Source organism: Amblyomma mixtum, chromosome 6, assembly GCF_055824585.1.
Source record: "Amblyomma mixtum isolate Tamu chromosome 6, ASM5582458v1, whole genome shotgun sequence".
Taxonomy (NCBI): Eukaryota; Metazoa; Arthropoda; class Arachnida; order Ixodida; family Ixodidae; genus Amblyomma; species Amblyomma mixtum.
In genome coordinates, this window is record NC_143017.1 from 92,911,562 (window position 1) to 92,937,745 (window position 26,184).

General features: G+C 46.6%; 1 protein-coding gene across 4 annotated transcripts in view; it reads right to left on the reverse strand.

The window, feature by feature from the left end:
* Positions 1–26,184, reverse strand: part of LOC149339703 (sodium-dependent phosphate transport protein 2B-like) — an 82,964-nt gene that overhangs the window by 29,718 nt on the left and 27,062 nt on the right. For all 4 annotated transcript variants that reach the window (XM_089548381.1, XM_089548382.1, XM_089548380.1 and 1 more), the window contains exon 2: positions 16,392–16,681. In XM_089548381.1, coding sequence (XP_089404507.1) covers positions 16,392–16,460 — 69 coding nt within the window. In that variant the 5' untranslated portion in view covers positions 16,461–16,681. The remainder of the gene's footprint in view (positions 1–16,391; positions 16,682–26,184) is intronic.

Genomic DNA, 26,184 nt, shown 5'->3' on the forward strand with positions numbered 1-26,184 from the left:
GGGGGGGGGGGGGGGGGCACTCCGGCTGACAGCTCTTCCCCGCGCCCTCGGTTACAGGGTCGAGGATTTCTCTCTATCAGAGGAGAAAGGTCGTTTTATTAGGCGGGACACTATTTCGTTTCATTGGACCGAAATGCCGTTCATTTAAACGACCATCTTTCAGGGAAGCAGACAGAAATGCTGAACAAAATCTACAGAGGTGCTGCACAACATCTTCAAAGGTGCTGCACAAAACCCACAGATGTGTTGCAGTACACCTACAGATGTGTTGCACAACACCTACAGAGGTGCTGTACAACACCTACAGAGGCGGTGTACAACATCTACAGAGGCGCTGTACAACATCTACAGAGGCGCTGTACAACATCTACAGAGGCGCTGTACAACATCTACAGAGGCGCTCTACAACATCTACAGAGGCGCTGTACAACATCTACAGAGGCGCTGTACAACATCCACAGAAGCGCTGTACAACATCCACAGAGGCGCTGTACAACATCCACAGAGGTGCTGTACAACATCCACTGAGGTGCTGTACAACATCCACAGAGGTGCTGTACAACATCTACAGAGCTACAGGTCCGTCCGATAAGAAAAGAAACAGCGGTTTGCACAAAAAGAAAAATGGTTTCTTAGTTTCTCCTAAGTTTTAAAATTGCTTTTCGCCGCGGTGGCTCAGTGGTTATGGTACTCGGCTGCTGACCCGAAAGACTCTGGTTCGATCCCAGCCGCGGCGGTCGAATTTCGGTAGAGGCGAAATTATAGAGGCCCGTGTACTGTGCGATGTCAGGGCACGTTAAAGAACCCCAGGTGGTCGAAATTTCCGGAGCCCTTCATTACGGCGTCTCATAGCCTGAGTCGCTTTGGGACGGTAAACTCCAATAAACCAAACCAAAATTACATTTCGATATTCTGAACCAAAATGCAAAACTAGTTAGAAAACAAAAAAGTGAGGCTGTAAAACATAATTATGAGGTTATAATTAATTGAATGCCCGCACTTTGTTCTCTCCCATTTGAAGGGACCTTACAGTCTGCGTCACCCTTGCTTGAGCGCTCGTCGGTGCATACATATACCGGCACACAAAGCCGCACCTTACCGCATCCGTTTGGTTGTATACAAAAGGATTGGCCTGAAGTAGAGCCACATGAGTATACAAGCAGCGTGTATACATACACTTAAAGCGAAAGTCATGGGCTGCTGCATATCTTTATTTCCTGTGGGCTTCGGTGGGCTTCGGTGGAGCGTTCTACACACAGGGGATGACGCAGACTGTACTGTGCAATGCCCACAGTGGTGCTGTACAGTATCTACGGAGGTGCGATACGACACATGCATACCCCTCCAACTCACACTGAGCATGCAAGACCTAAACGAATTGAGGTGCCTTAAAGGTGCACTGAAGAGGAATCTGAACTTGTCTTTTTGCCGTGGGAACTCGATCTACACATTCCTAGCATTCTTAGAAACTGCGACTTATTGCTCTGTATGGCCGATTTCCCAAATTAAATCGAATTAACGGCCGGCTCCCGCCTTTTTTTTGAATTCTGCCTCGTACGGTGGGCGGAGTCGACCAACGCGTGGAGTGCCTTTCACCCAGTCTGGTGGCGGCTTGCCGCTTTGCCATCGGCGGAGTAATACGTAGTAGTCCGTAGTAGCAAATAGTCCGCGCGTATTTTTATTTCTGCGGGCTTATTTTGCGGCTATATTATCTGCGGATGAAACTATTTATTCATGGAAACCTAAAAAACAAAATAAAGCGAAAGCAAAGCCTCGACGGAGCTGGCTGAAAGGAACTTCACGCGTTGGTCGACTCCGCCCATCGTACGAGGCAGAATTAAAAAAAAGGGCGGGAGCCGGACGTTAATTCGATTTAATTAGGGAAATCGGCCATACAGGGCAATAAGTTGCAGTTTCTAAGAATGCTAGGAACGTGTAGATCGAGTTCCCGCGGCAAAAAGACGAGTTCAGAATCCTCTTCAGTGCACCTTTAACTGAGTTGGCAGATACAGTGTGGAGACACATCCCCTAGACGCGTGCTATGCGAAGACAATGTACGCGTGCACGGAATACAAAACCACCTTCGAGTATTTATTTCACCGCTGTCAAAATATTTCCCATTTCGCCCCTTCAGAGAGTTATGACAATGTTGGTCAAATGATCAGGGGAATCCCCCAAGGTGATGCAGATTCGTAACAAGAAAATAATTACACATTGGGATCCAACCAAACACAGCAATACGGCTACAAAGGAAGGCTATACAGTTTGCACATAAAATTCATAGTTAAAGAAGAATACGTTCTGGATCAGGGTTCGAATGCGAGACCATCGCTTCACCGGAGCAGTCACTCGACCAACTGAGCCGTTCCGCTCAGGTTCAGCTAGCCGTTCCGGCAAGCTCACTTGGTAGAGCGGCACCTCCTGTGAAGCGGTGGTCCTGAGTTCGAACTCCGAACCAGGACGAATTTTAGCTACAAAGTTTCTGTGTATAGATTTCTTTTGTAGCCGTATGGCTGCGCTCGGGTGGATGTCAATGAGTAATTACTCCCTCAGTTACTACAGTATCCGTCAATCTGCCGTAGCTCGTTTTCCTGTCTAAAGCTTCTTGGCCTCCTCTGTTTCATTGGTTTTCACATCTGGCACTGATTTGTGCCGACCACGGATATTTAGTCGGTCCGGGCATGTCTGCCACCACCACCACATAAATTTTCAGGGCGGGACTCTGTATTAGACAAGAAATAAACCTTGCTCCCAGCAATTAGCGACTGCTTGACATGTGGGCAGGTTTTTGCGTTTGCAATGCCTTTATCGACAGATGCGTTTATATTGATGCCAATCTCGCCGGTTTGTCAGGCCTGTCATTGATGAACCCTGCGTACGTTTGTCCCTGATCTCTCATGACGCAAATGGGGCGTGCTCCTAAGCCGACGACCTCGCTGCGACTCTGTCATAGTTAGGGTATCACGAGGCAGAACACAAAATCTGTATAAACGCGTACTCAATTTCTGAATTCGAGTCTGTGAACCGAGTCTCTGCAGTAAAGAATAAATTCTGGAGGAGGCATCGGTTTCAGGTATACGCTGAGCAACTAAAAAAATCCGTCTCGTTAACTTCAGCTGAACAGCTCGCTGTATCTCAGCAAGCCACTACAGACGCCATATCTTGCAAATACAATTTGTACATTAGAGCCAGTTGCTGGAGGGGGCGGTGGTTCGAACGGTAGGGTGCGATCTCGGAAAGTTCGGTGGCGAAGCCATGGGCGGTCATGCAAACAATGAAGACTCTGCCTACTCATCGTTACCCCTTCCATTAGCCTTGCGCGTTACTTACCTAATAAAGGACTTTCACCTGAACTCTAGCAATATCACGGAAATTTATTGATCAATGTCATTAGAGCTGTGTTTCACATCGGTAAAGAAAGGTGTCCTTCTGCGCAGGACATTAGCGCGTTTATTTGATTTTTTATTAAATTACCCATTGTTCGAAGAGCGTTTTTAGTTTAACCTCCTTTCCCAGCTGCGCTGCTTCTAACATTAAAGGTCGAGCGAGCGTCGCGCTAGTCAGCCTCAGCGCCAGGACAAAGCCAAGCCATGACCCACAAGCTCGTATCGTTGAAAGCTCGGGTCTATGTTTCCTATGGTTCATATAACAACCTTCCTGTGGCCTAAATCACGGCCGATGTTACATGAACTTATAGAGCCCTTGAATGGCTTTCCTCGGAGGCCGCCAACAGCGCAACGACTCAGACAAAGTTGAAGAAAACACAGGACAAGCGCTGTCTCACAACTGAAATTTATTCAAGGAAAGCAGTACAACTTTATAGAAAAAGTGGCCAACTTATCAGCTAGTACACAGACAAAACCCATGTTTCTACGTGGCATCGAGGTATGCAACCTCACTGTCATATAATGAAATAGATGGCTTACTGACGCAAAACCTCATGTGATATGTTTTTGGAAAAAAAAGGCTGAGCAACGAAAAGAATCTGAAACAACTTGTGGGGTTAAGCACGAAACAATGTATGTGCCATGCACAGAAGAGGTAGTATACAAAATCCCAATGTCATGCGGACAAATATATATCGGGCAGACGGGGCATTGCATCAATACACGTTTGAAAGAGCGTGCAAATAATCTGGAAGATAACAAATCTAATAGTCTAGTTGACCATGTTCGAGACTGCCAATCTTGTTTTCCTTCATTGCCTTACTGTGATATCCTCGACAAACACCCGTCCCGATTAACTCGTGAGATTATGGAAGCATATCACATGAGGAAAAAAACAAGGTTATGCGTCAGTAAGCCATCTATTTCATTATATGACAGTGAGGTTGCATACCTCGATGCCACGTAGAAACATGGGTTTTATCTGTGTACTAGCTGATAAGTTGGCCACTTTTTCTATAAAGTTGTACTGCTTTCCTTGAATAAATTTCAGTTGTGAGTCAGCGCTTGTCCTGTGTTTTCTTCCACTCTGTCTGCGTCGTTGCGCTGTTGGCCTTCAATATGTACCACCAACTCGCCCGTTTGGCTATAGTGTTTCTTCGGAATTATCTCTTACTCAATTTCATTCCTAAATTACTTTCACTGTCTTGTCATCAACACAATAAAATAAATAATATTCTTCGGTAACGTAAGCGGAAGCACATCTTGTAACGAAACCGCCCTGTCAGAGAAAGCGGCGCGTAGCAGCCGTTGTCGCCACTCGGGCAGATTTCCGACCGTGACGATCCGCTTCGCCACATCGCCGCCCCGCTGCGCTGACATTTTCTTCGCACGCACTAAAAAACCGCGTCGAATCGAGGGTCAGGCGTAACAAGGGCGCCGACAGCGTCATCCCCGCTGGCGCCGACGGGAGAGCGTCACGCGAGCACTGAACGGTACACGTGCTGGCGGCGTGGAAGGCAGGCTGCTGCAATGCGTGGCAAATACCGAGCCGCCGTATCACTCACGAGCGTAGTACGGTGCAGCGTTGCCTGGGCTACGTCTTTGGGAAAGTGACGCGCGACGCGTCAGGAATCTCGCAGTCGTGTCACGTGCTGGCCTATTGCACAGCTTGAACTGCGTTGCACGCAGCACGCATGAGAGAGAACCGCCCACATTGGCCGATTGGCTCCTTATGGTACAACGAGGTAATATTAAGCTATGGCGCAATGACTGACGAAGGAAGACGTGGAGAAATTTTGTCGCGATCGTATGACGCGACAATTAAGGAAGGCAGGACAAGAAACGGACACGTTTTCCGTTTGCTTGCCTGATCACTCATCGAATGTGCTGTGCCGCTATCGTGGGTGGTGATTAGTTGGTGTTTGAAATTATTGGACAGAATTACATTAATGCAGCACGTATGTGCAGTCTAATGACTGGCCACGAACCTAATACTGGTATAAATACCGCACTCGGCAGAGGCGAATTTATGGGTCACTATTGGAAGGGGCGGTTGGGAGGGGGGGAGGAGTCTATTTGAACCATATATTTCTGGGCCGTTTTCCTTCTCAAAAATGAAATTAAAGTGGCCCTTTGCTCTTCTCTGTTAAATCCACCCCTGGCATTCAGTGGATTCCGGGTAGAGTCGTCTTCCGCTGTAACTGCTATTCGCTCCGGGTTTCGGTTTGGTTTGGTTTTATGGGGTTTAACGTCCCAAAGCAACTAAGGCTAAGAGGGACGCCGTAGTGGAGGGCTCCGGAAATTTCGACCACCTGGGGTTCTTTACCGTGCACTGACATCGCACAGTATACGGGCCTCTAGAATTTCTCCGCCAAAGAAATTCAACCGCCGCGGTCGGGATAGAACCCGCGTCTTTCGGGGTCAGCAGCCGAGCGCCATAACCACTGAGCCACCGCGGCGGCGTTTCTCCGGGTTTCACTGCATGGAATTGCTGATATCGGCACACGCAAACAGGCGACAACAGTTATTCCCCTGAGGCGGAGGATTGTCCTCGGGTCTCCTCGGGCTGCAATCGACGTCGTATCACGAGGCGAGCCCCCAGAGTACACACTTATCGCAGCCCCATTGTTCCCGCAACGGGCGCTGGAATTCCCCTATCAGCGTCCCGCCCACAGGTTACGGAAGGGAGACGCAATCTATGCGCCTGGCTGGGGCCGCCGCTATCTGTTTGCCAGCTTTATTTTCTCGAATATTTATCGGTTATCGCCGCTCTTACCCCCCATTCTAAAAGAGGAACTTAGACGCTAGTGGTAACAAAGAGCGGGGCCTGTTTACGTCTTCCAGCGAAGGTCGTGGGCTCGACGCCTTTCCTGCCGAGAGAAAGATTATCGCTCCTCGCCCCTCTCACTTCCTGCGGCGCAGCACTTGGAGACGAGCCTCTCAACAAATGTTGCGATCAACCAAATCATGGAAACCTATACATCACGGTACGGAATCTGCAAATGACTGCCGCACTTGATGACGACAGTTAAAATTGATTGCTATTGTTCCCGTCAAGCTCAAGTTAGCAATGTCTTTTCCCGCGAAGTTTTATCACAGCTTTAGAATAAAGAAAGTCATCGAGTACAAAATGCGATATGTTTTTGAATGGCTTCAGTTTTTAGCTGGCTTCTGCGTAGGTTATTGAATAGTTTCTGCTTTTAATAAACTGCTTTATCTATTATCCACACTGCTGCTGTCGCCGGGTAACAAAACCTTTTCTCTTTTTCACCGGATACCCGCCCCGGTGGCTCTGGTGTTCGGATGCTGACTCCAAGGTTGCGAGTTCGATTCCGGCCGCGGCGGTCGTATTTCGATGAAGGCGAAATACAAAAACGGCCGTGTGCTATGCGATGTCAGCGCATGCTAATGAACCACAAGTGGTTTGAATTAGGTGATCCGCAGCCCTCCACTACGGCATTCCTCATAGCCTGAGTCGCTTCGGGACGTTAAAACCACACAACCCACAAATCTTACACTATACTGAACACGACATTGTGGACGAGGTTGTTTTATTTTTCCGAAAATCGCATGTCTCTTAGAAGACAACGCAAGGAGTAGCCATGTAAAAGAATTTCCATACCCACTCAGCTGTTCGGCTATAATCTGCACCTTTCAATTATCTCGTAATTAATTGTGTCGAATTTCAAAGGTGAAAGCCTAGTTAACATTTAGACATGGTTTCGTTAAGACCTTAAACATTCACGTGCCTAAAAGGAAGACTACGACCCGATAATTTGCGATTTGACACATGGCGAACAGAGATTAGGCTCGAATATGACAACGGAGAAGCGCTGACGGTGAAGGAATACACTTACTTCAACCAGATGCTTCAACCAGCGAACATAGTTCGAATAATGATGCATCTGCGGCCAAAGAGCGCCATGGCACAAGGCATTTTTCCTCTACTCAAGGTGGCGTCAAAGACCCATTTCCGAGGTATTTCAGCATATAGAAGCCGAGCACCATGCCAGGGGAAAGCTTGTACCCTCTGCATCACCGGTGGGTACCCGGCGGCATTAGGAATCGAACCCCGCACCTCCCACATGCGAGGCGGATGCTCAGACCACTTGGCCACCGCTGCGGCATATGATAGTTTTTGCTGTTTATTGGAAAAAAACAAAAAACACCCCTATGGTTTTCTTTCGCCGTCTTAAATACCCGGTGCGAGTAGAGGTCAAACTTGAAAAGTAAAATTTTGCTACGTTTCGGAAGGTTCGACCATTAACAACAATATGTTGATAACAACATCATACAATTTTCCGCAGTTGCCTCATAATTAAATGTGATGTCGACCGAATCTGGACGTGAGCAGCATTTCAGCGCTGCTTAAACGGCGGTTAAAAATTTGTTTTCCATTAAAAGAGCTTCTCTCTGTCGCTAAGTTTAGCGGTCCCATGGCTTAACTCGAAGGGATGGGGAACATGGACACAGGTGCACGCAAGTGCACTCTACGATCGATAGATAGTTCTCGGCATCGTTTCTTGACGACGTCGCTTCTGCATGCGTGTGCACCCCTGTCTTTCGCTTATTTTTTCTTTATTTTTTACGCGGCTGTAGTGGCAGTCTTCCCTTCCACTATATGAACGAGTGTTAAGGAAGTCATATAAGCCTTGATGGCAGTCGACTGTTGTGGCCATGCACGGACCGAGGATCTTCGCCTCAGTGAAAGGGCGAGGATCAAGGCGGCCCAGAGCACAACGCAGCTTATGTCTTTCGGTCACAAACACAGGGCACTCACACAAGAGATGAGTTATAAGGCACTGTTGTTTTTTGAGAGAGACTGCCTTGATTGACAGATTGTGACTGTTACCCGTACCTTCTCTCTTCCCTCTTTAATCCCCTCATTCCCTTCCCCTGTGCATGGTAGCCAACCGGAATCCTTTCTGGTTAACATCCCTGCCTATCCCCTCTCTCTGCATCTATCTCTATCTAAGAAAGTCATATCGATTAGCAGAGTGGGAAAAAAATCGCGACGGTAGATTTCGCAGGAAAGCCTTACGAACTGCCATTCCTCGACCCCGATCTCACTGCGCGGTACGGGCAACTCTGGATGACTCACTCACGGCCAGGCCCGACCCCGAGATCGGAGGCCTTGGCTAAATTTAGCGCGTTCCGGCGCATCGTTATGGAACCCGTCACAGATGACGAAAGCGAAGAGCTTGGCGGGCTCGCCGGCACGGTTTACAAACACACACACACAGAAAAAAAAAAACGAAAGGAAAACAGAAGCCCCCGCTCGGTCACGGCGCACGAGAGCGCGTTCACGCATTTCGACGGTCGCACGACAGAGAGGACGTCCCGCTAGCAGGTGCGCACGCGTAACACAGTTGCGTCATGAAGGCGCACACAACAACGCAAGAAACGGTCGTAAAAATACGCCGCGAACTACACGTGGCTGTAAGAAAACCAGCGAAGTAAGGTAACAGGCGCTCATTGCCCAAAAGGCCTAGACAAAGGGTGAACGTCAAACAGAAGCCAACTGCAATCTGTCAAGTTTCCGCGCCTTCGTCTTCCGGGTTACGAGCTGCGTTTTCTTTTCTTTTTTGTCGCTAAAGCTGCGGCGCCAACTTTGGGAAAGAAACCCTTGAGGCTCAAAACTGCCAGGCTTGTTTCTAGTGTAACAACCCGACACGGAAGCACGCTCAGGTGCAGCCGGGGACTAAGGAAACAAAAAATGATGAGGCACGATTTTTGTAAAGATCGTTTTTGTATTGGTGCTCCCGATCTCTACAAATTTAAGTTACACTTGCACTATCACATATTCTTGGCTACGTGGCTGGCTTTGATTGTTTGGGCAACAGGAAAGATGGCTGACGGAAAGTTCAGGTCAAGGTTGGCCTTTAAGGATTGGTCCTTCCTGAAGTATTCATGGCATCTTTCGAAACAGCCAAATATCCTTAACAAGACAATCTTGCTTCGACAGAGCAATGACACCACCGGTAGCAGTACAGTCTCAATATAAATAAAATTATTGTGTATAAATCCTCTTCCCGCCTTACCTGCCTTCCCTTGAATTGGCTGCTCATCTCAGAATTAATTTGAAAAGAATATAATAATCTTCGTCAAGTCCACCTTCCCTTAGGACAAACTCTCTAATTGAGCGACAAAATTTTCTGAACGTCCTTGAAATCGCTTCTGCATAAAAAAAATAACAGTAGAAAATATCTGCGAAAGCATAACAAACAGACACAGACTTCTGCGGCCTGGGCTCATTTTTCTTTTTGAGCATTACATCTAATCTCTACGTCATTAGCAACCTTGCATCAAGACGAAGATGTATTTATTTTTGTTGTTTCACTGTACCGGGCCATCATACTAGTGATCGTGCTTTCATCGGGTCTAACGTCAAACTAAAGCTCACTATACTGAGCGGCGAGAAAGACAGACTTCATGGCAGTTAATAAAACTAACAACACTCCAGAAAACCTTCTTTCTTGAGCAGCGCTCAGATAAACTGATAATGACTTGCCTAGTTGGGAATTTCTCTGGACTGCGTATTTGTCACCGCAATGTCGATAAGATTCATCTAACATGGTGCGCTCACAGTCCCACTAAAAGTTATTAGCGTCCTAATAATTCTGCTGTGAAAGGGAAGGCTATTAGATGTACTCATGCGGCTGATAATCAGCTGGGTGGCATCAAGTAACATCGAAGAAAGGGTGGCTAGTCGACATCTTAAATTTATTTGAAATTTTTATATACTCTAGCCTTATGACTGAAAAGAGAAGAGCCCCAATTGGTTTGGACCTGAAAATTTTCTCGAAGCACCAGAAATTATTAATAATTAAGAGGTGGAATTCAGCGCTTACGTGCTTCCAAACTTGATTATGAGTTACATAAAATATTTTGATGTTAGGTACCTGAAAATTGATTAAATATGTGTACATTTTTATTTGTGCTCAGTTATTTTTGTCGCTATGGAGGGTATAGATTTTTAAAATAAAACTTGTGGAACTCGGCCCAGGGACGTCTATTTGTCTACTTTTGCAGGTCTTTATCTAAAAAAAAAGGCTTGTGGCAGAGCGGCAGTATTTAAGCGCTATGTTCTATGCAAACTTATCAAAGTGCTGTAAATGTCGCATGTTTCAAAAATTGGCACGGGATTAACGATTCCGCTCTAAAAAGAAAAGCTACCAAATACTTTTATACAGTTCAGACACGTGTGATATTTGACTGCAACATATTTAATATGTCGTTGATAAATGTGGTAGCATGATAATGCGACCTCTAAACTCGCAAGACAAAGACTATCTAGCAATGGTCCTTTCTTTCGAACTTTTTTGATGGCTAACGATATTTTGCTATACTTTTGCATCGCAAAGAGATTAACTTCACGAAAAAGCTTCAAGAAAGGAGAGCATTCGTCTCGCTGACGTCACTGCCCAGCCCCGATGTCAGTGTCAGCAATGTCAAGCACCTGAGCCTGATCACCAATGCACAACCGATGTTGTTTACTCGCTCCTACTGTCCTGTGGCAAGGCATACATAGGTCAAACAGGCCAGTGCGTCAACGAGCGTATGAGGCAGCATTGCATTTCGCTGCAGCCAGGCAACACAGCAAATCTGCAAAGACATTGCAACCACTGCAAAGACTGCACCCCTCTGTTCCATAATGTCAGAACCATCGGCCGTGGTAAAACGTAAATCTAACGAGAAATCCTAGAAGCCTTCAAAATCAAGCAGTTAGGAACTGAATGCGTCAGCGACAGCTCTGTCAGGTTCACGGCAAAACAGCAGTTTCATGAATGGGACATAGGCTGTCACATGCAATCTTCCGTCGCTTAATCAATTTTGTTCTTGTTTTGATAGCGTTTGTGGTTGCTCTCGCGCATGTGCGCCCTGTTCTGTTGTTGGCGATTCACCAAGTAAAGAATATTTTAGTTCTGTTTCCAGCGTTGTCCTGTGTACTTCTCCTCCTTGTGAACTCGTTTTTTTTCGCTGGTTTTCCACTTACCATGCACCAACTGGTACAACAAGCTATGCTTCTTCAATACTTCCCAGCACTGTGTCATTGGGCGAAGGAGTAACGTACACGAGCTTATCTTGTCACCCGTTCAGCAGGAAGCCTCTTGAGCTACGGGCGCGAGAGCGTCCCATAACCCAAGGAGTGCTACTGTTGCGACTTGGTCGTGAAAGTGTTGATCCCGAGTGCATTGTCAAAGATATCTCGAGTGGTGTCTACGCTGAGTGGTCTATCAGGAGTGACTAAGGCCCGTCATCTTTCTGCCTTACACTCGCAGTCACGTCCGCGTTGTTTGCAGGCTATCGCCTTTTCGTTAGATGGCTGGAGCCCATCTCATACATCCTTGTTGCCTGATTGTTCACTTGTGGCGATCGAAAAATAGAAAAAAAATTGATAGGTGTGTAGCGTAGTTAAACCGAGTTTTTCAATTGGAGGGGGCACTTAAACTCCACCTTAGGGGTGTGGCATGATATCATTAGTGGGTTATTGCCCATGTATGCTGAACTGGTAATTCCTACTTGAGATTCAGAGATGGCGGCGAGTCCTCATATACCACTACCAGCGCAGTGGCGCAGCGGTTAAGCGATGCGCCATTGCACTGGCAGGTGGCTGTTTCTATCTAACCCAGCCACCCGTCGGGATTTTGCGACCCATGTTGCTCTTACCCGAGTTACTACCCGAGCTTACCCGAGTAGCTACCCGGGTTGCTAGGCAACCCGGGGGGCTGCGGGGGTCCACGGTCCACGCGACGAGCGGTGAGACCTGGCGTAGTATTGCTTTCGCAATAAAACGGAAGACTTAAGCGTTGCCTTTAAAAGTGGAACGTGGAAGCGTGGAAGAAAAGTGAAAAGTGGAAGCGCGTTGCAGCGCTGCCAGGGAGTCCCCCGGAAAGCCATCGGCCGTACGGCGCGACGCCTTGAAAATGAAAATTGGTTTTTGAGAAAATAAAATGGCGCAGTATGTGTCTCACATCTTGGTGGACACCTGAACCGCGCCGTGAGCGAAGGGATAAAGAAGAAACTCATAAGCGCAGCACAGGAGTCCTGCAACGTTTTTTACGCGGCCCCCGAATATTTCCATCGCGCGGTGCTGAGAACTACAACTACTACTACTACGACGCCGACGGCTTTTCGACCGAACGAGCTGTATACGCTATCGCGTAAAAGAAGTCTTCAAAAAAAAAAAAGAACGTCGAGTAACAATACGACACGAAGAGAAAGCGAAATAATGGACACGTGGGGAAAATGAGTTTATGATATTCTGCATTAAAGTAAGAAAATGAAATTATTCAGGCAGGCCGTAATTCGCAGAGCAAATAACCGGTGTACTAGACAATTTGGAGAAGGAGATATGTGCAACTACAGCAGAGAATGAATTGCAGCGATGTAGTCATAAAATAGGCAAATGCTGGGAGACCAAGGACAAGCTGTTAGAGTGAACTTTTTTTTCTTTTATTGCTTTTATACTGTCGTAGTGCTCATGCGCTGTTGGCAGTTATAATGGTCGCAGAAAATACCAGAATCTGAAGGCCGAGATCGATGTTCAGGTCCTCGGAAAATTTTCCAGGGGATAGAAATAACAACAAAAGGGACAACGCTCAAAGGGAAATTGGTCTCCACTGTGGTCAGGCACAGACGGAGCCGAAATGGTGAAAAATTTGCCTGATATGTCGCTCTATTTGCCGGTCGTATACTTGGCTGAGGCAACGAAAGCAATCACCAGCAATGCAGTTTTTGCTGTTTTTGATGAGAGACAATTCTAACACTGCATGGCCTTCTTAACATGCAAGTGCAGGCTAATCGCTATTCTCTCTCGTTGACGCGGATGTAAACGCATGAAATTTCATTTTGCTTTGGAATCTTCCTTTCTCTTGTAATCGAAAAGGGGCAACCTCAAGAGCCGCAACATAATTTTACGGTTCGTATGAATGGTGTCAGCAATATAGCGGACGCAAACCAATACTTATTAAACACGCATAATAAAGTTGTTTAAGCTGAAATTGTTTAATTGTTTTGTTTTAAATTGGTTTTTGAGCAAAGCAAATGGCGTAGTATCCGTCTCACATATCTCGGTGGACAGCTCAACCGCGTCGTAAGGAAAAAGACAAAGGAGGAAGTGGGAGAAGAAAGAGAGAAAGAGGTGCCTAAGTGGAGGTCTCCGGAATAATTTCGAACACGTGGAGATCTTTAACGTGCACTGTAATCGCACAGGACACGGGCGCCTTTTCGAAACGCGGCCATCGAAACGCGGCCGCCGCGGTCGGGTTTGAACCCGGGTTCTCCGGCTCTGTAGACGAGCGCCGTAACCACTGAGCCACCGGGGCGGGTTTAAATTCTAAAGTTTGTCTACAGACTAAAGACTAAAGACTACACCCCGTTCTAAAGACTACACCCGCCTACCGGTGTAGTCTCGAACTCTGCCCTCAAGTAGCTACATTTACGCAAATTATGACCTCATGACCAGTGCAAAGAAATGCTGTGACAGCAGAGTTCAAGGAATTAGCGAGCGTTTGCGCTGTTTTGAGTTCAATTGAGATGAAATTTTTTTGTAATAACTTTTTTTTCACCACATAGCCGATAAAGCTTGCATGCGCTGATGACTCATTATAGTAAACAATATTGAACACGAAAACTAAGAGCAAAGTCCGCGGCTGATTTAGAGAGCGAAGAAAAATATTTTGTGAAACATACGAACTACATAAGGAGGAAAAGAAAAGCTCATTTTCTGCAGATTAAAACTGCTGACGACGCTCCTTGCAGGTATTTCATGAGGTGATTGCCCTCGAGATGCATTGTAAAGAAAATAAAAAGTGTTACTGGCGATATCCTGTCAAGCTGGTTTGTTTCGAAATTAAGTAGACAAAGACTACAAAGCTTGGAAGCATCTTCTCTCCTCAGTCGATGTGTAATAGTAAGTCTTTATTCTTTGCCTTAAGAGACTTTGAAGATGCCTTGGCACAAATTCAATTAGGTAGCTCTCGGCGCCCTTATTTCAGGCACAAAAACGCCCGGCAGCTGCTTTGCAGCCTTTTGCACAGGTAATCAGACAAATCCAACGAGGCAAAAAGTATTATACGATATTTTTTGGTCCTAGCGTTCGGCGCATCGATACCCAAGAAACGAATAACAGCGCGGTCATTTGACAATTTCCTAACGCTATGACACAGGCTTTACGTTCGCGACGGCGTTCACTTAAAGCGGAGCAATCATCCATAAAAACATCTGCGGAGGATGTGGCAACCCGTAACGTTTTACGCACTTTTGAGATTCGCGTCACAAGAAACAGTCAGGATGACAAGACGGCACTGCATTCATAAGGTGTGGATCGGGCATGCACGTGGTACAAGAGGCGCATTTTCCCCGCAAGCAAGATACACAGGCGTTTCCAGGAGCGCTACGCACACACATGAAAATTGCAGAACACTCCATGCAAACCTTAAAAACAACAACAAAAAGAACACTGCTCAATGTGCACAATGATTCAGAGTAAACACAGCAGCTCTTGACATGTCGGCGGTAGTATAGGACACAGCCTAAAAAATCAATGCAAAAGTTATCGCTGCTTTGCCTTTATAATCTGCGACTTTGCAGAATGTGGCATACTTATTCAGACTGAAATCGCGCGGGGTGCTTTTGGAATGAGGAAATTTCTTGCTGTATAGGCTAGGTTCAAATTTTCACATAGATATTACAGTTATCGGAGCACGAGCCCATCTGCCTGCTGTATACACCTGCACCGTAAGGACTAAAACGCTCTTAGTTTCAAATAACTTATAGATCACTGCGGCGGCCCACATTGGAGCAATGCGAAAGCAAAACGTTCACACACTATATCAACGTACATGGCTATTCTGACGTCCAAGTGTAATTTTAGCGTGTAATTAAGTAATTGCAACTCCTGTACCAAATTTTTCCCACAGCAAGATCTCCCCACGCACTATATAATACCTCCAACTTTTGCACATTTATCTGCACTTGACGACACAATTGTGCGGACAAGTTTTAACGACGCGATATAGCCATCTAATGCTTTCATATTAATCAGTATATAGGGCCTGGCGGTGTGTACTCTGATACACGTAGCGTTCACACATCCCCAGCATTTGGATGGACACGTCACAAATCAGGGTGAATCTTTTCTTGTGTGTTCCCTTTTTAAACTTAAATTAGGCTCCTGTAACGCACGGGGGCTGCGACTAACCAGGGCGTTCAACGGATCGGTTTATTAGTCGTAATATGCTGGCGATTACCTATCAGTGACAGAGCAAAAGTAATTATATACAATTTACATTAAGGTCGACTGAGGCTGTAAGCGCTGTGTTAATTTACTCCCGCTTAGGCACGGCCCCGAGTGAGCTGTAAACAAACTAGCAGAGCACCCTGACGCTACCAAAATATGTACTCGTTCACCCTGTTAGCGCACATTTGATTTGAGGACGAAACAAAACTACGGAAGAGGACGGATCAGAACGTTAGAAGAGTCAGAATGTATGCAGTAGGCATTAAGAGCAAGCATCTCGGCCCATAGTTTAGGCGCACAGTTATCGGAGTGAATTGTGCATAATCTTTGGCCTGGTCAGATTTTTACGACCGCCCGTAGAAAGCGGGAAGCTGCCATCTTCCCCGATGACGTCACGCCGTTAATCCGACCACTTTTCTTTAGCCTACAACTCGCCCTGTCTGTTTGCAGCTTGCCTTTTCAGGCCGAGATAAAGTGGCCGAGATAAAAGGTGATTGCCAGTACACTAGACAACGGTTGAAAGTAGGTGAGACGAGTAGCACTAGCAGTTGACAGTGCTCGCAGGCGAAAGAATTCGTTTTACTGTCTGCCCTCACATACGCAATCCGTCCAGTCAACTCTGCGTCTCCCTATGTTCCTGTAATTATTGTTCTGCAATAAACACTAGGCTAATACTATAATAATGATAATTAATATGCACATAATATCTGTCGTGCGAAGAAGCCGGCTATCAAGCTGACTTACATCAGATAGGCTCTCACCTGCTTTTGGTCGTCCTCCAGTTTGGAAGCGTCCAGGGTAGTCGCGGTCGTCGTCGTAGTCGTCGTCATGGTTGCCTCAGACGCGGGGTCCGTCGTCACAGCAGTCGCGAGCACACCTGACGCCGCACCCGCCGCGCCTTCGTCGCCTGGCACTAGCTGTCACCTTTCCCAGCGTTCCGTTCAACTAGCCGGGCAACAGCGCTTCCACTTTTCAGACAGAGCGCGAGCGGCAGCGGTAGGGCCTTCGGACGAAGTGCGAAGCGACAGACACCCGAGTCGACGAGCGGCGCCTAAAAAGGTGGGAAAAGGAACAAAAAAACACATAAGAGACAATGAGCGACGTGCAAGACAGAAGAAAGGAGGCGAGAAAATAAGCCGAAGGCGGAAAAAAGAAAAAACGACAGCTCAGCTTCGCAGGAAGAGAACGGGAAAGAGCGTGCGGGCAGAGTTGCATTCTTCGTCGAAGAACGCGTACGCGTATACCGACCAAGCACGTGGAAGTGCGGCAGTAGAGGTAACGCACGTTGGGGGGTGATAAACGACCAGCTCTGGACGCATGTTGTGTACGCGAACTCTGGACGCACGGACGCATGCAACGACCGGATGGGCGAAGGTGCTCGCGTACTTGGTGGACAAGTCGGTCAATAAAACGGGCGACGCCCGCGCCGACACTTTTCGTTCGCTATGGGCAATGCTGAGCGCAGAAATAATTTTGTTTACACTACAAGTGTCCTCCTCTCTGTTCCCCCCCCCCCCCCCCCCCTACTCCCCCCCATCCCCTTATGTTTTCCTAGCGTCCGGTCTTTAAGGGAAAAGGCCAGCACACCTATCAATCTGCAGTTCGTTCCTCTGGTGATGCATAAACAGAAAGGTATTGCAGGAGAAGGTTCCTTAGGCGCAGAAAATGCTATAGGGACACTGCAGTTGCATTACGTGTGGGGTAATGCCATAGCAATAGAATCAGCGAAATAGAATTTATAAGGTTTTTTTCCCTTGCTGTAATGAAAATTCTGCTTCCGGCGATGCAGGTGGAGAGAAGGAGCGGAAGTGGGGGGAGAGACGGCGAGTGGAGGTGGCAACGTCATGTGACCTGATGACGTCATAACTGCATCGACCAATCAGTGAATTTTATGAGCGCTAACAGAGCAGTGTTTTTTTCGCTGATGAGCCTTCTAATGCTATTAATTAGAATGTGTAAGAAGCGTGTCTGTACGATCGGGTTGTGATTTGTGAGCGGGGCTGCGTATCTAACAGCCCTGAGAACAGCTACAGTTTCGCAATGCCGGGCTCACCTCCCATACACTGAGGCATAAGTGCAGTAAATCCTCGTTGCCGAAATCAGCCTTAGAGATGAGGCACTACACACAACACCGCATATCATGATGAAACTGAAGAAGGCGAAAATAGTTAACTTTGAATAAACAGCTGGACTAAGCTGATCATAAACTCGGACGCGATCTCGAGTGCCGGCATTCAATGTTCTTTGTACTACGTAGTGACTTCAAAAGTGTATGAAGAGATGCGTGGGGTTGGCAACGTATGACGTCTCCATGTTTACTATGATATAATAGTCCATTTGGATATTCTTCGTTTTCAGTTTAGTTTTCTAGTCTATTTTGAAATTAAACGTGGCTAAAATAACGTGTAATTCCTGACGCTCATTTTGAGCGATTTCAAATTGAATTCTCACTAGTAGCACGCGCTGTATATCTTATGCATTCATGCATGTTTTACATGACGGGTGCCACGAAAAGACGGCGATCAAAGTGAGAGAAATACTTAGTACACGCCTTATTTTTCTGCCGACCACCATAATCTTTCACCGCCCTGAGGTCTCGCATTACTCACACAACATTACCAAGTAAGGAAAAAACAGTGACTGCACCACCTTCCTTCAATGACGACCAGTGTCATCTTCCGATAAAAATAAACCCATTTCGACGAAGAATTTCGCAACAACGCCGTGTGTATCCTGTCATCGTATACGCCGCAGGAGGAGCGCCGATTTCCGCTCAGAACGCGCCACACAGCGGCTAGTAGTCGCTACAGAGTTTGGTGTACTGTGCTCAGTGCAGCGTCCACGGATGTGCAGGCGGAAGCCGATGCGAACTAGAGACATCCGGGCGCTCTGCGCGCGATTCAAGTGTCGCCGGACCGTGTGCAAGGCAGTTGCTCAACTTCCGGGCAACATCCTCTATTCCTTGTTTGTTCTTTTTTGTTTTCGTACCGGCCATTGTACAGCCACTACTTACTACACTGGTAGGTGCGGAGGCGAATTAGGGTGGGGAGGAGCGAGTGACTGGTATTCACGAGAAGGGACGTGCGATTCTTTACGCAAATGTAAGGCGTGACACGCGCGGCTTCCTTTCGGCCGTAAATAAGTCGTTCTCCGCGAAAAAGGAGTCATTCCGGGGGCAAAATGCGTGTGCGCGCTGGAATCGATATAGTATTTGGCTCTCGTCTGCCTTCAGTTTTTCGTTACGCGGCCTTTTATTGCGAAAGCAATACTACTTGCACTTTCACGCCTTTGCCGTGCCGCGGCGGTGACCACCATCGTGCCGCGGCGGTGACCACCACTGACCTTCATTTGACCTTGATTGCATTAGATTGCATTAGATTGGATTAGATTGGATTAGATTAGATTAGATTGGACTGGACTGGACTGGACTGGACTGGACTTGATTAGATTAGATTAGATTACATTAGATTAGATTATATTAGATTAGATTACATTAGATTAGATTAGATTGGATTGGATATAAGTGGATTGGAATGGAATGGATTGGATTGGATTAGATTGGATGGGATTGGGGGATTGGATTGTATAACCGATGCATCACCACAAGTCTAACCACAAGCACCATCACCAGCTACACTACCAGCTGTACCATAGCGTAGGTACGGATATTGCTTTCGCAATTACCGGGCTTAACCAAGCTAAGCCACAGCGAATTTTTTATACTTCTGAAATCTGAAAATAATATAGAACGGAGAAGGATGTAACGAAAACGGAGACTTGTGAGCCAAAGAGCAAGAACAAGAAGTAGTGGGAAAGATTTGGTTTGGTTTATTAGGGTTTAACGTCCCAAAACGACTCAGGCTATGAGGGACGCCGTAGTGGAGGGCTCCGGAAATTTCGACCACCTGGGGTTCTTTAACGTGCACTGACATCGCGCAGTACACGGGCGACTAGAATTTCGCCTCCATCGAAATTCGGTCGATGCGGCCGGGATCGAACCCGCGTCTTTCAGGGCAGTAGCGGAGCGCCGAAACCACTGAGCCACCGCGGTGGGGTGTAGTGGGAAAGAGCATCTGTTGATGCAGTATCTCGACCTCACGGATTTTACGTACTTTACAGCAACCGTTAACGTTAGTGAGTGCAAACATTAAACTACTACTTATTGCCATCTAAAAAAAAAAAGCCTTGACAGGGTACGTATTGTTTAACGATATGTGGTCACAGTGCTTGCAGTATTGTGCCTCTCCAGTTAACAGTCTTTCCTTACGTAAATTCGAAACAATTTTTGAAAGACTTTATCCCCTAGGAAACCCAGATTTAAACGCAAGCTTTTCTAGTGCATACATGCACGAAGCAAACAATGGTTTGGGCTTTCGGTTACCTTCCGACTCCAGAGCTAAATTCGGGATATAGCGTGAACACGCGCCTAAGCAGATCGCGCCGGAAAATCTTTGTAGCACCTGGCGGAACGGGAGCCTCGCGTCATTGCAACTCGTCGTCTACGCAGCATTTTGGCGCACTCTCGGCAAATGAATCCTGCGCTGAGCTTTCAGTTCGTCTCAAGACGTCGGTATCGCAAACTTTCGACAGCAAAATGTCCAAATTTTTTTTTCTACATCTGAATTTGAGCAGCTGCTAGGCTTACCGAGTACGCACTGTTGGGTCGCCACGGAGATACAATATCAGAAAGTTCGGAAAGTTTGAGCGCGCATATGTTTGTGCCTCAGAAGGGTCCCAAGGACGTCTTTCGCGTAGTTACTTTCCCTCCCTAATCTTTCTTAGTGCATTTTTTTCATGCAATCGTAAAGAGAAGCATTTATAAATAAAATGCGCGCAACTCCTGTGTAGAGAGCAGCCAACGCGATGCGAATGAGTGGCCGGCACCTTTTTTAAAATTCTGTTCCTCGTACAGGTGCCTCGAAAATAAATACGAGATCGGAGAAAAACTTGAATCGTGCCGAGCTCTAGCAGCAAATGCGCAACTTACAATCTAGTTACGAATACGCATACATGGGAGTAAAAAGGAGGCAGTAAGTTGTCCTCTATAGCTCACTCCCTTTCACAAAAGGGAGTGCAGTTAGAAGAAAGCTGACTCCATTTTTTTACTCCTTTCTGCTCAGGGGGTCAGCAGGGCGCACCTGGCGCGCCCTGCTGACAAGTACTATAATTTTGATGCTCACTTTATCAGCGTTGCGGATGAAAAAGCGCAATTTTTTCAAACGTGTGCTTCGTTTTACTTTTCGGGCACCAATACATAGCGCAGGGCCTACCGTACGCAATAGGAATAGAAGTTTCAAAGCTTAGGTCCCTGGTTCTAAACTGAATAATATTACCAGTTACTGCCGAGAACAGCGGAGGACAAAATCTTCATATTCATGACGACGGCGAATAGGGTCGGACAGTGTCACAGTGTACGGTCGTCAGCTTTATGAAAGGGAACGCGCGAGCTCGTGGAAGATAGTCCTGAACCCTTCTTGTGGCGATACGCGGCGGCTACATTTGGCAACGTGGTGGAAACGGTTCTGCGGCCTTGCCTGCTTCTGGTAATTGAGGATCGCCCCTCCCTTTTAGTTTTAGTTTTTGTTTAGTTTCTGTAAGCGGCCACCGCGTATCGCCACAAGTAGGGTTGGAGGTTATCTGTCTCGCGCGTTCCCTTTCATAAAGCTTGCGACTGTACGAGCACGTCACTCTGGAAAATTCTTTTCATATTCCAGGATAGCAGCAGTGCTTTCCGGCTCTGCAGCCTATTATCAGTGGAACGTTTATAAGCAATTAACAGCGATATAGACTTTCTATCTCTCTCTCTCTCTCTCTCTCGTATTTTTGTTAGAATTCCTAATTAGTTTTATAAAGTGTAACACGTTATGTAAGGACGCTTCTTCTCTCAATTTATGTTGTCCTTTGTCAGACTTTCTGACCGCTTAACATAAAACAGATGGGCACAGTCTGAAGGTCAGCGAAGTCAAATGGCTGTTTACTGCAGCGCAGTTTAAAGTCTTGTATACAAAACAGTTTGTTCCCATGCAAAAGCAGACATTTAAATAAGGTACCTGCAAAGAATGAATTCACTCCGCAGCAATGAAGGCCAACTTATTAGGTAGATATTCTTTCTATGCCAGGTGATATATAGTAGCTATAGTGTGCATAAATATTGGTAACGTTTCTGTAAACGAAGATTTAATTTTAATGGTACTATAGCGAGGTACTATAACTACGCAACACGACGCACCACTACATCAGTTAAAGTGGAAAACTGTACTGAACACCGCAGCTGTGCTAAAGCGCATTCCGCGATCAAAGCTCGCACACCGCCTACGCATCTAAGCGCAGATGCGAAATTATCTACCCGCTCGACTCTGCAGCCATCCCGTTAGACTACCCTGTTGTTATTGGAGGCAGCTTTGTGCAGCTGGCTTTTGCCCCAAAAAACCTGCGCATGAGTCAGCTGCAAGTTTTAAACAGGCTGTCCTGCAGAAACAGGAAAACGACAACGTACTAATACCATTCGTGGCAAAGGAAAAAAATGGGGGGGGGGGGGGGGGGGGGGGATAAATCGGTGGCGTGAATTGACTAATGCTTGCGCTCGGGAAAAGTAACATGATTCGAAAGCAAACATCCCTTCGTGTCATAACCCATGCTACTTTGTCCATAGATGCCTAATGTCCTACATAGTAGAGAGAGGCTGGGTAAATGGTTCTTAATAATCACCAAGTGGAGAACGGAGGGGAAAGCCTCAGTGTGCTTGCCAACGTTTCGACATTGGCTAGATTTGGTAATATAAAAAGAAATGAAAACGACGTTCCGACGAGAGGACTTGCCTTCGCCTTGTGTAAGGCACCGCTTTCTTTCGAAGTAACTGTAAAAGTTGATTGCGCCTCTTGCCATAGGTTCAGTAGGATCTAAGCTTTTTCTCTGCAAAGCTTGCGTTGTGCGTTCTGTTTTAGCCACTTGATGAACGCTGTGACATTGAAGCAATCAAGCCATGGAAGCAGTGAGCTCACTCGACTGCGTCAACCCCATTGTGATTCAGCAAGGAACACAGACAAGTTTTGCGCATTTCCACGGGAAAATCCACGTGTTTTGTGAGAAGTGCCACATTCGAGTTCATGTCGGATGTTCTTGTGTTTAACGCTTAGCAATATAGACAGATGCTACATGAACGGCTGAAAATACGATACAGAGAAAAAGAATTCCTGATAGCAGGATGATTTTGAATTCTAAACTGAAGGAAACATTTTATACCGAATGATATTTTACTTTTTGTATTTCCTGAAGTTCAGGCATATACAGGTTAGTACAACTGTCAACTGTCTGGGGATCACAAAAATGAACAAGGGAGGGGAAAACCTCAGTTTGCTTGAGCCAGCGTTTCGACAAGGGGACTTGTCTTCGTCTGGGCCCAGACGAAGACAAGTCCCCTTGTCGAAACGCTGGCTCAAGCAAACTGAGGTTTTCCCCTCCCTTGTTCATTTTTGTGATCGCAAAGGACCATCAACCACACCCTCTCTCTACCATGGACAACTGTCTGGGGAGTTATCCGCGTCAACCCGTCAACAGAGGGCTCAAATATAGAGTGAAGTGCCGCCTTCCAGTTTTTTCAATTTACTTAGTATTTTACTTTAAAGGCCCCAGCTTTATAAGAAGATAGTTTATTATACCTGACGGTAGCTGTACAAAATGGTAAAGTATTAATACAGCAAGCTATGGAACCACAACCATGGTAACGGATGGGGTACAGTCGAGCCCGGATATGTCGAACCTGGATATTTCGAATTATTGACTATATGGAAGGTACTAATTATCACCTTGAAAAAACCTGTCCAAAACTGTCGGAAATTCGCTCAGTATATCGAACTCCAATTCGGCGGTCTTTCGATATATCGAACTGCTCGCCGCCCTTCTGCAAGTGGCGCTTTTAACGACGGTCGACTCGAGTGCGATGGGAAACCGCGTGACGAAGCAAACGGGGGATGTGCAGCATGAGTGAGGCCATCGGTCTCCAGCGCTCATTTTCCACGACACATCGTGTCATGCGGTGAAACCAAGCCGACTAAGACCTAGCGACGGCTCTCGCCTGGCGTGCTTCGCTACCGAAAGCGTTGCGGAAATCAGCTGCCATCATCATCATCATCAGCTTTACTACGCTAACTGCAGGGCATAGACCTCTCCCATGTCTCCCCAATTAACCCTGTCCTTTGCCAGCTGTGGCCACCCTATCCCCGCAAATTTCTTAGTCTCAGCTAACAATGTGACAAGTGGGGGTAGTTGTCTCATTATCGGATCTTGGGCGCTTCGGCCAGTCCTGTATCGTCTTGTTCTGTTACACTCAGCGCATTTCTACTACAGTTCTTAATCTCAGCCGCACATCTAACTTTCTGCCACTCCCTGCTACGCTCGCCTTCTCTTGGAATCCACTCTGTTACTCTTTAGGACCAGCGGTTATCTTGCCTTCGCATTACATGCCCTGCCCAAGCCTATTTCTTCCCCTTGATTTCGGCTAGGATGTCATTAATCAGCGTTTGTTCCCTCACGCAATCTGCCCGCTTCCGGTCTTTTAATATTACGCATATGGTTTTTCTTTCCATAGCTCGCTGCATTGTCCTTAACTAAAGCTGAACCCCCCTTGTTAGCCTCCACGTTTCTGCCCCATAGGTGAGTGCCGGTAAGATACAGCTGTTGCATACTTTTCTCTTGAGGAATATTGGTAAACTGCCATTCATGACCTCCGAAAACCTGCCATCCCGGTGTCGTGCAGTTCTACACCAGGTTTTGTATATATATACACACACAAAAACTCCACTTGTCAAAGGAATTGCTTAACCAGACCTGGGGTGCGGCGTGATCTCGGTGACCAGAACCCACAACACACTCCCTCACCAGAGCAGAATTTGGCTACCCTGGTGTAGTACTTGGCCACAACTTTCTATCAACAAACCAATTAAATCAGCTTTATCTTAGTTTTAATGAGCGATTATTCTATTTATAGTGTACTGGTAAAAGGGTCAGGCGTCTTGTAACATGCAGTCGCTGTTTCTAAAGAGCCGTCCGCTGCGGCTTCGATGCGAAGGAGTTTCGGCTTAATAAAGCCTAGCGAGCGGTGCTTGGCCAGCACGTCAGCTGGCGGCATGTCGTTGCAAAAAGCACGACGCTAGCGTGGGTGCAATGCATTATTGCTGCTAGGTTACAGATAAGCTTATCTGTCGCTATTTCTCATTCATCGAATTCTTACAATATTCAACCATTTCTCGGTTCACGTCTAGTTCGACATATTCGAGTTCGACTATGTGATTGCAATATTGACTCCGCGGAACCCGCTCGTCTAAAAGACCCCGCTCCTACGCTGCTCGTTCAAGGTGAACTTAAGAATCCCTTATAGGCATATAGAAGATGTGTCGAACCCACAGGTGTAGCCAGTATGAAACTATAGCCTACCCGAGAACGATTAATCTCCGCATTTTTTCAAGTTTCTATTTCCTTTTGCGCTTCTGTGCTGTGCACTGGACGGTCGAAAAGGTGTAAGTTTGCGTAACGGATTTCTTCTGTTTTTTTTTTTTTTTTTCTAAATCAAGCAACCGTCATGGCATACCGCAGGGTGCCTGGAGCAGCTCTCTCTCTTTTTTTTTTAGCAAAACAGGACAGCCTCTGGGTAAGAAAAGTCATTTACTGTTGTTCTCCCCCCCCCCCCCCCCCCCCCACCCCTTCACAACAAAAAGCGTCGCTCTGTATATCGCGCGACGTTACAAATATTTGCGAACGTTGTCTAGTCCGCTGTTGCGACCGTCTGTGAAACAAAGTAGTGAGATACGGCATAGAGAATTTGGCCACACACTTTCGATGAGGGCCAGCACAAGTTCTTCGTATTGTGATTCTCAACTAAATAATGCCAACGCGTTCTGCACCGCTACGTTTGCGCGCAGCCTGAATGAATGTGCTAAGAATAATCTCTTCTAAAAAGACTTTTGCCCTGCCGTTCCTGCTTCGTCGTCAGATAGCATAAAGGTGGGGGGACGTAATCTTGCGCTTGACATGAGACGCAGAACGACGACATGAACCAGGGAAGTTTCCGGGCTAACTTTAGATCGTCTGCCTTCCGAAAGAATGCTGCATCCTAATCTTTTATACCACACAGAGCAATCATGATGCTGGTGGTTTCAGGCATTTTCTCATTTTGAGCTATCTCAAAGTCCCGAACAACATAATCGAAATAAAGAACACTTCAGCCATTTTCGTATGTTTCTTCTTTTTTCTTTTTATCCTTATGCCTTCAATTTGTTGTTCTTATTTATTTTCTATTGGTTTTATGGGGCTGCACATCGTGATACATGATGGGGAAGTTTCACTGGTGCCTTCCACAACATCGCCTAGCAGCATTTTATAAAGCTGAAGTATTTCAATGGAGGCGAAATTCTAGGGGCCCGTGTACTGTGCGATGTCATTGCGCGTTAAAGAACCCCAGGTGGTTGAAATTTCCGGAGCCTTTCACTACAGCGTCCTTCATAGCCTGAGTCGCTTCTGGATGTTAAACCCCAATAAACCTAAACCTAAACCGGGAGT